At 31.9% G+C, this 10,935-nt stretch overlaps 2 protein-coding genes across 2 annotated transcripts; both read left to right on the forward strand.

Annotated features, from left to right (window-relative positions):
- Positions 1-1,704: 1,704 nt before the first annotated feature.
- LOC108578980 (pre-mRNA-splicing factor CWC22 homolog) lies at positions 1,705-4,180 on the forward strand (the record flags this gene model as incomplete). The annotated part of the gene is given in 3 exon segments (XM_017942404.1): positions 1,705-1,802; positions 2,009-3,234; positions 3,237-4,180. Coding segments are annotated over 2 exon segments (2,163 nt in total), but the record flags the coding sequence as incomplete, so codon positions are not given.
- A 2,743-nt stretch (positions 4,181-6,923) lies between these two features.
- On the forward strand, positions 6,924-9,460 carry LOC108578965 (ski oncogene). The gene is made up of 3 exons (XM_017942390.1): positions 6,924-8,096; positions 8,337-8,566; positions 8,656-9,460. Exons 1-3 carry the CDS (start codon positions 7,002-7,004, stop codon positions 9,458-9,460), a joined length of 2,130 nt encoding a protein of 709 aa, XP_017797879.1. The 5' UTR covers positions 6,924-7,001.
- The last annotated feature ends 1,475 nt before the right edge of the window (positions 9,461-10,935 follow it).

Raw genomic sequence — 10,935 nt, forward strand, 5'->3', positions numbered from 1 at the left:
AAATCACTTGTTAATTAAAACATTTCAATTGATATTTACATATCAAATATTTACAAATATTAATTATTTACAGTACTTAAAATATCCTTTTAAGTTAGGCTATTCTGATTATTTAAAATAATAGTGAATAAGAATTTGCAATTATGATTTACATCAAGTAGCACGATCTTGTAACTGTGAAAAAATTAATTCAAATAATATGAAAATGATATAAGCAACACAATACGAACATGACCATAGTTTAAAAAGATATTTTTCATTTTTGTTTTAGATATTTAAAAAATAAATAGTTAATCTATTTATCAATTAAATGTTTTATCAACTCTTAAATACCTCTAATAATCATTATGCTTGAAATTTAGTACAATTTGAAACTACCTTAATTTTAATGCACGTACAATTTCTGATTCACCACGATAATGTTTTCCTAAAAATGATTTATGTGGTATGTCAGATAGATTATTTTCACTATGTTCCTTCACAGAATGAAGTAGTTATCCTTTTTTTTAATCACTGGCTAGAAATAATCATGTAAGAAACACAAAATTGAAAAACACTTAACACAGCAAAACGCGTTGTCATTTGGCAGACGCCATGTTTATTAGATACACATCTTCATAAGGAGTATATACCTCTACTTACATATATTCTCTATAGAATGACGCATACGTACTGCATTTCTTATACAGGTCTAATTTTCAGGAATTCATTTAAAAAAATCTTGCTATAAATATAATTAAAGCCTTTTTAATTGTAATACTAACGAGGATGTAATCTACTAAATTATTTAAGTATTATTGATCAGTTATAACTTTGTTTTTTACTACGTAACATCGCTCTTAAAAATTATTTTATAATTCGATTTAACTATATGTATACTTATTACTATAAAATATGTAACAACAGCCCATTCTAATATTAATTTCGTTTAAGAACTATATGATAAAATACATATAATATTATTTAGCATGGCGTTAGTATTTTATGTACATATGTACGTAAATTATACTATTTGTAGAAATACATATCTATACAAATAAGTATATTGTTTGTAATTGTAATTCATTTATAGTAGTAACTACAGTAAAATTATGTATTTAAAACATTGTGTTATTATTTTTCATTAATAGTTGAAGAAAAAAATTAAACAATTTGTATTATTTACTACAATATTTACAAAGGTTTGTATTACATATATTTGAAAGAAATTTGTACTACATGGTGAATTTCTGCAACTATGTTCAGTGATATCACTACATACAAATTTAAACTGTAACTTACATTGCAATTATTAATGATTCATTTTTGTTAAAAAACATTTTTATTTATATGATTCCTTAGATTCATCTTTTCGTTTTATCTTGACTTATTTGCATTTTACTCTGTTTATTACGCAAATTTAATCAGAATTTAATTTTTAAAACTGTCATATTATATAAAGACATTTTCATAAAGTATATTTTATGAATAGTAATTACTTTTTAATTATAAAAGTATTATTTAGCATTCCTATTTTAATATTATCATATTGTTTATAATGTGCGATTATTGTGAACGTAGGTACATTCTGAACGTATGTACAAATCATATTGAAACGTCACTAATATTTCGTACATAAAATGTATGATGAATAATTGTGATTTAGTACAGTGTAGCAATGAATAAGAAAAAATTTAAGAATTGAGTATTCTTTTCCATATTGAATTTGTAATTGTGCTTCATTATTATGGCTATATTTCTCAGGTTATTTTGTGTAAGAGGTTAAAGTAAAATTTGTCAAAGCATTACGTATAATTATCAAGGTAATAAATATTTTGCTATTTTGTAATTAGTACTACTTCCAATTATATGAAATTGGCCTTTAATATTTTGTACGTGTTACATATATAGAAAAAATGTTTTAAATCTTATTACATATTAGAGGTTATGAAATAATTTCATTTAATTCTTTCTGAAAATTTTGATGAGTTGTTAACAAATTTTTGAAACTAATATTTTCAAATTTTAGTAACAAAATGAAGAGATCACATTCTAGACGAGACGGAGATGATTATGAGCGTCATAGACATCATTCTAAAGAGCGAGATCGAGACCGTGACCGAGATAAGGACCGCGAACGAAATCGGGACTGCGAGCGCAATCGTGATCGTTATTATGATGAAAGGAATAATAAAAGGAGCACCTCTTATAAGAGAAATCACGATTCAGAAGAGCAGAGTACAGAAGTTAGATCATATGAAAAGCAAGATTTAAAAAAATTAAGAGATTACGGAAAAGAGAATAGAAGGAAGTCAGACAGATATTTCTTTACAAATAAAGAAATGGAGAAGAAACAAGAAACAAAAGCTTCTAATGAAGCACTGGAAAGGCAAAATCGAACAGTTGAGTTGTTAACGTCAAAAACAGGTGGTGCTTACATACCACCTGCAAAGTTGCGCATGATGCAAGCAGAAATCACTGACAAATCAGGAGCTGCATATCAACGGATTGCATGGGAAGCTCTTAAAAAGTCTATTCATGGTCATATTAATAAAGTTAACATTAGTAACATTGGACTTATAACTCGAGAACTTTTAAAAGAAAATATTGTTAGAGGTAGAGGTTTGCTTGCTCGATCTATTATTCAAGCTCAAGCAGCTTCACCAACCTTTACATCTGTTTATGCAGCTCTCACTGCAATTATTAATTCTAAATTTCCCAATATTGGGGAATTAATATTAAAACGTCTTGTAATACAGTTTAAACGTGGTTTTAGAAGAAATGACAAACCCCTTTGTATATCTTCTGGAACATTTATAGCGCATTTAGTAAATCAAAGAGTAGCACATGAGATTTTAGCCTTAGAAATTTTAACCTTATTGGTAGAAACACCAACAGATGATTCTGTAGAAGTGGCAATTGCATTTTTAAAAGAATGTGGTATGAAGTTAACTGAAGTTTCTAGAAAGGGTATTGAAGCTATATTTGAAATGCTGAGAAACATATTACATGAAGGTCAATTAGACAAAAGAGTTCAATATATGATTGAAGTTATGTTTCAAATTCGAAAGGATGGATTTAAAGATCATGAAGCTGTTCCAGAAGAACTTGACCTTGTAGAAGAAGAAAATCAATTTACACATTTAGTAACATTAGATGAAGCAACTGATTCTCAAGATATATTAAATGTTTTTAAGTTTGATGCAGAATATGTTAGTAATGAAGATAAGTATAAACAATTAAGTAAAGAAATACTAGGGAAGAAAGTTCAGATGAAGATAGTAGTGCTGCAGTAACAGAAGGAAAAGAAGATGTAATTGTAGATAATACAGAAACAAATTTAACAGCTCTTAGAAGAACAATATATTTAACAATACATTCATCACTTGATTTCGAAGAATGTGCACACAAATTAATGAAAATGCAGCTAAAACCTGGTCAAGAAACTGAACTTTGTCATATGTTTTTGGATTGTTGTGCAGAAATGAGAACATATGAAAAATTCTTTGGATTATTAGCTGGCCGGTTTTGTGCTATTAATAAGATGTATGTTACACCATTTGAGCAAATTTTTCGAGATTCATATCATACAATACATCGTTTAGATACAAATAAGTTACGTAATGTGTCAAAATTTTTTGCTCATTTACTATTTACTGACTCTATATCATGGGAAATATTATCTTGTATAAAATTAACTGAAGAGGACACAACAAGTTCTAACAGGATATTTATCAAAATCTTGTTTCAAGAACTATCAGAATATATGGGACTATCTAAGCTTAATCAACGTGTTAAAGATGTTACATTGCAACATGCGTTTGAAGGATTATTTCCCAGAGATGATCCAAAAAATACTCGTTTTGCAATAAATTTTTTTACATCTATTGGTTTAGGTGGACTTACAGATGATTTAAGGGAACATTTAAAATCTCATCCAAAACCTGCAATAATACCTGCATTAGAACAAAAAAGTGAAAGTGTTTCAGAATCTTCTCCAGATTCCTCTCTTTCTAGTTCAAGCTCCTCATCATCATCATCTTCATCTTCATCGAGTAGTTCAAGTTTAGATGACTCTGATTTATCTTCAGATGCAGAATTGAAAAAAGAGAAGAAAAGATCGAAGAAAGAACGACGAAAGAAGCTCATGACAAAAGAAAATAAGAAAAAACATAAGAAAAAAGAAAAACTTAAAAAACTAAAAAAATCTAAATAAAATTTATACATGATAAATAGCTAATAAGTATTTCACTTTTTATTGATGTTACTGTTTTTTAAAACATATTTAAAAGACATGAATATAAGTATGAAAATAAAAGAGTGTGAATGCTTGATGATAATGAATGTGCATGTGTATATATATATGTATGCATATACATGCGCACACACACATATAATATACACATATACACACATTAAAATATTTCTTAATTTGAATAAATATATTTTCACCAACAATTTTATATAATTCATTTTAAGAAAATTAATACTTCCCACGTGTATTAAAAAATAAGTCATAATATATAAAATCTGGTTAGGCTATTGTGTAAATATCATCCAACTTAATTAAATGTACCTTTGATTTTTTTTATCATATCGAATAAATATCATGAATTTTCAGATAAATGTAATTTATCAAACAAATTCTTCAGTCTATTTTAAAATAAGTGGTTAAGAGTGGAATTCTGCCGGAACGATTTCTAAGAAACTAATTTCTCTAACTATATTACGATTCTTAAAATAATGCAATTTTGTTCCAAGAAGTTCGATTATACATTAATGAGGAATAATGATATTTATATCAATATGTTTACAAAAACCTCAATTTTATTTTTTTTGCACAGCATAGAATTTATAGAAGGGTATCGGATTCGCATTATTAAAAAAATATTAGAAAGTTTTCATTTACACGAACGGAATCAAAATAAACCATTACTGTCACAACGAAAGCGTAGTGTGCACGACGTGTTAAGCTTGCCCTGACAATGAACGCGGAATAGATGCGCTTCTATCCATGTGGGTGTAGAACATGTAGGCTATTTTGACGGGGGGATCACGTGATTAAATACTTAGCCGTCGCCACCTCCGCGACCACGGCTGTCGTAGCTGACCAGACCGACACTATGCCACAACCCGTAGATACGCAGACTGAACCATTCCATATCTTTCGGAGGCGAACGCGGTTTGAGCGAACTGATCTGTAACGTGTATATATATGTGTGTTACACACTGGCTTGATAGATACGAAAGTACGATAGCGACGAAACTGCTAACGTGGTAGACACAGAGCGTGGTAGGAGGCCGAGCGTTATGCTGGCTTGGTGGAAAAAGCGGTGTTAACAAGGGGTATAGTGAACTTCGCTTAACGACGTGATACCTGTGAAGGAGTATCGCAAAGTGTAGAGTTTATGATAGTTCTCCGTTGTTTAAATAATCATAAGTGCCCAAGCAATTATACACACACACATACATTTACAAAATTGTATGTAATTAGGAGTACAATGCTCTGTTGGGTTACAAAAGTACACAATGATATGCAGCCCCACTAAGGGCCCTGTGCTATCTTCTCGTGTTTACATACGCGTACGGTTATAGTGTACGTACATAAGTGTGTAAAAAAAAGCAAGGTGGAGTATTTGTACCACAAAAAAGACAGACTGAAAGTGGAAGGGAGGAAGGAAGGGAGGGAGGGAAGGAGAATACACGCATGCAATCGACGAAACGTCTTGCCATGAGAAGCGCGAGTATACGTACTAATATTGAATCGTATTAATATCACGTATCAGCGACAACGAATGACTGTAGTGCGGATAATCTATGTGGGTTCCACGTCGTTTGTAATTGACACCGTGCAATGCCATAAAAAATATGCGTATCTTTTCGAGTGGTTCTTCGTTTCTCGCTCCGTGTGCGATCAATACGTCACTTGGTCGTGGTGTGCTAAGTCGATCCATTGTCTAACAATGTCACTGGTGATGGTGATAATGTTCGTCGATCGAACGTATCATCGATTTAATTATTGTAACAAATAGCATAACAACATATTTATTTGTCGTTCGGGGTCGTTGTTGAGAACGACGGTAACGACGACAGTGGTGTCGGTGGTAGTGACAGTGGCGACGACGGTGGCGGTGACTGTGACGGCGGCGGCAGCGACAGTGGTGGTAGAAATAGCTGTGGCGGTGGCGGTGGCGGTCGAATGGCGGTCGCGGTGGCGATCGTAATAACAACTGTAGCGACAGTAGAGACGATAATATCAAAGACAGTGACGATAGAAATGACGGCAGTGATAACGAAGTCCGCGAAACAATGGATATGCATCATCTGAGGGGATATATCGTATTAAAATAACATGATAAATGGACAAATATGCAAACGAAATCAGCAAGAGGTAAAAAGAGAAGAAGCAGTCGCAAATAATCGTGTTTTGTTCAAGTGCTTCGTAAAGGAAAATTAGCAAAACGACTAAAGTCTAATAAATGTAAAAATTTAAGAAAACAAAACATCTCGATTATAGGTTCGTTTATAGTGGCGGTACATCGTTTTAGTACATCTGTGTATAAATTCGTTCAGGCAAAAACGAATTATCATGTACATGGAAGCGACGTTGCGATGGACAATAGACTGCGGATAATAGATAGCCGGATCGTTGTGTTGAATATAATATTACGGCAAGGGGAGCAGACTTAGAAAAAGACATATGAACGGGTTAAGCTGGTTCTTGTCTCGTGTGCCAAAAGAGAAGCAACGAGATGTAACAGCGCACCGACTGAGATGAACACTTTACATCTTTATTTGTTTGTGCTATTTTCTTCTTGTAATCATAAACGTGAACTAAATGAACGATACGTCGAATTAAGTGCTGTAAAGTGAACGCATGTAGATTTCGTATATTGTAGGTGCAAGTACGCCTATATTATAAATTGTACAAAATAGCGTGGTATGTCACAAGCTGTCTCGAAAATTTTGTACAACGATCTAACTTGTTACCTTCGTGAATCTTTACACGCACGTTACGAATAATGGAGACGCTATTGCCCGGCAATACGAATAGTCAATCGTATAGTCCACAACTGAAGACTGTCTTGAAGACATATCAGCTATCCGCTGTGAAAAGCTTACAGGGTCCGAGTTCGGCCCTGCTTGGTATGGACTGTAAAAGTCTACTGCAAGAACAGGCACCTTGTTACTCTCCTTCGAGTCGATCGAATAATTGTGTCATTGATTCAGCATCGGAGCAGGCCTCTGCGAAGGATATTGAAAAGGATAACAATCCATCGATAACACCTATTGTTCCGTGTAAATTTCGCAGAACGGATCAACCGCTTGAAGATTCAGATGAAGACCCGCAATTAGAACGGTCGAAAAACGTTTGTGAAAAGAGAGAATTAGAATTTCAGATACCTATCTTAACCGCACCTGACCAAAGTTGCTCTGAAAGATGCGAGACGATTTTAGAGGGCGAAAGAATATCGTGTTTTGTTGTAGGAGGCGAAAGGAGGTTATGTTTACCACAAATTTTAAATACAGTCTTACAAGAATTTTCTCTTCAACAGATTAATCAAGTATGTGATGAGTTACAAATTTATTGTTCGCGGTGTACACGAGATCAGTTAGAGGAACTTAAGCATTCAGGAATTTTGCCGCGTAATGCTCCTTCCTGTGGCCTTATCACTCAAACAGATGCCGAAAGGCTTGTCAGTGCTTTACTTTTACGGACAGAATCGTGTGATCCCTCTCAAATCAGTCAAAACCAAGATAGTATTGAAAAAAAAGTGTGTACTAAAAATGATGATGATGAATCCATTGTCAAATTTAAGGTGTATCATGAGTGTTTTGGAAAATGTAAAGGCACTTTTGATGCAAATTTGTTCGAATCTGATGATTCGGTGTGCATAGAGTGTATTGAATGCGGCTGCCAATTCTCACCTCAACGTTTTGTTAGACATGCACATAGATCTCTTGAAAATCGTACCTGTCATTGGGGCTTTGATTCTACAAATTGGCGATCGTATCTGTTACTTTCACGGGATCAAGAACATTATAATAAATCACTTACTTTATTTCGAGACTTGAAGGAAAAACACCTTACATTGGGTTCCAAGCGAAAATCAGAGGTATTGTATTTCAATATTACTCTCATAAAATTTTTAATTTTTAAACTATATATAACTAAAGTTTTACTATTAATTAACATAACTGAAAGGGACAATATTTTTATGTTCTTTTTATAAAATATTGAATTTTATGTGAGTTTTATGTATTAAACTTTTAATTAATATTATGCTTTTATAATACTCTGTGTATATTGAAAAATAAACAGAAAAGAAAGGAGAAAATAAAGAACCCTTTTCCAGTTGCGGCATGATTCAGAAAAATTAAAGAGAATTAGAAAGGATGTAGGAAGAGATGATTGCCCAGGAATTTATAATGGAAATGGTTTAGGCATGTATCATCCTGTATCTCAGGTAGCTAATGCAACTGATCCATATCTGCAAATGCAATGGGCAGTCTTTGAATTAGCAGCTAGAGGAGCATCAGCTTTTAGACCTTGGAATACCACGAGTGTTTGCAAGCATAAAGATAAGTAAGTATATCAAACAAATGCAGTTAAAAAAATAAAATATATTTTTTTAAATTATGTTTCATAAGAAATGTGTAATTTTCTGTGAACAGTTCATCATTGGTGCCTGCATATCTCAGTCGAGGTCCACCTGTGTTGCAACATCCAGAGTGTGTAGTACCCCTTTCTGAATGCAAACGCTTTGAACCACATTTTCAACCAAATGTAGCCTTAGCACCAATACCTGCACCATCAGTGCCTGTAGTACTTCCACCATCTGCTCACCATCAACGACGACATCACCATGAACATAAACGTTATAACCACCATACATCAAGCCCTAATGAGAAAAAGGAAGCTTCATCAGATAGTATAAAATCTGAGAAAACATCTCCTAGTTCTGGATCTAGTGCTAGCACTTATTCTACATTTCCTTCTTATGCACCAGGAAGTAATCAGAAAGAATTACCCCAAAAAAGTAAACAGGAAGTGGGCGAAGAGGAAGAAAGTAGTGCTGCAGTAACATCTTCTACAATAAATATAGAGCCACCTTCAGCAGAAATTGGAACTTCTTCGTTAGAAAGTGATTCTGATTCTGAAGGAGCAGCAGCAATAGATTTAGAAGAAAGGTTATTAGCCTTGGAAGTACCACAAGATGTTCTGGAACTAGCGCGACGCATAGTTTCGGAAAATGCACAATTAAGACGCCATCGACGTTCGGATGCACGTGAAATATCTCGATTACGTAATCAGTTGCAAATACAGCAAATACAATCATCTAATGCTGGTGATAAAAAGGAGGAACCAGCAAATGCAAATGCAGCAGACAGTACAGAAGGTAGTGAAGAAACAGAAGCTATATTACCATCAAATAATAAAGAGTCTGAACCTGTTGTTCTAGCTGTTAGTAAAGAATAAAATCAGTGATTAGAGTTTTTTAAATTATTTAATACAAAACTGCTCAGCAATTTTTTGCAACGCTCATCTTTTGTCAGATAAGCGTGCATTAAATTTAATACTAGCTATAATGATAATGATAAATTCTAAATGAATAAAAACTGTTTGGGTTATGTGATATATAGAGAGCCTTTAACGTTGTAACAGTTAATTTGAAATTTTTATTGTAACCATACTTGATTATATCGGTTTTAATTAAAATCGAATGTAGATATTGTAATATATGGAAAAGCAACATAATTTAACCAAAATTTACCATGCCATTTAATAATTATAATTAATGGTCATTATATAAGTTTCCATGCATATTAAATATGCATACACCACAAAGATTTTTATGGTCATTTGTTCAATTGTAAAATTAAACAGCGATTACAAAATAAGAGATTAGATTGCTTTCCATTTACTTTTTATAGTCATGATTGCATAATGTAAATATATTTAAGTACCATAGATGTATGTTTATATTAATAATATTATCATGCAAAATATTGCTAAAGTACAAAAAATCTTTAGGTGCTATATTGTTACATTAGGAATGTTCTAAGCATAAATCTAGGTGTATTTCAGCAGTTCGTACTACACCATAATATCAAATATCTTGATTATGTTTTAGTTATTATCTTTATAGCGTTAAATAACAATGAAATTTTATTTCTCGCTAATAAACTTAATCTGAGTGATCACAAATAAAATAAGTTAATTATTTAAACATTTAAAAATCGTAAAATTATTCAAGTGATATTACAGTGGACCGTGAAAATTGAATTTATATGCAAGAGTATTAACTTTTTGTATGTTGAGTAATTCCTGCATTATTTTATAACAGGAAACTAATTCCAACTTCTTAAATATAGATTTATTATATCGTGAACAGTTGAACTAAAAATGAAATGAATATTATTTTATCAAGAATGCGTGATATCGCGATATATGTACTTTTTTATTTTTTGTTTTTTTTTTACACTATTGTATAATATCCCCTGGTAATAAGTATTTTGTTCACAACTTTTAATTTTTAGTAAAAGTATAAAGCAAGTAAAACTACTATAACAATTTTTGGTATTGATATTTATTTATGACATTATATCTACATATCATTTTAGTTGTATTTAAAATTTTTAATATTCAACCCTGTGGGTTTTGGAACATTAAATGTGATTTATTAAAAATATTTTTACATGATCAAAAATTAATTTTTACGGGAATTAATCAATATGTATAGGGGATTCTGTAACGAAATTATAAGCACAATTCTGACTTTTATTAAATATCAATTTTATTTCTGTTCATTATTATGGCGTGTACATGCAATAATATAAAAAAAAAAACATTTTTTCGTCTGTCCTTACGAAATCAACACTGATTTAGAGATATACCTAGATACGCACTAAACATCTAAGAAGAAAAAAGCATGAATAAGGAAATATAAAGAT

The sequence above is a fragment of the Habropoda laboriosa genome, unplaced genomic scaffold (genome assembly GCF_001263275.1).
Source record: "Habropoda laboriosa isolate 0110345459 unplaced genomic scaffold, ASM126327v1 scaffold30, whole genome shotgun sequence".
Taxonomy (NCBI): Eukaryota; Metazoa; Arthropoda; class Insecta; order Hymenoptera; family Apidae; genus Habropoda; species Habropoda laboriosa.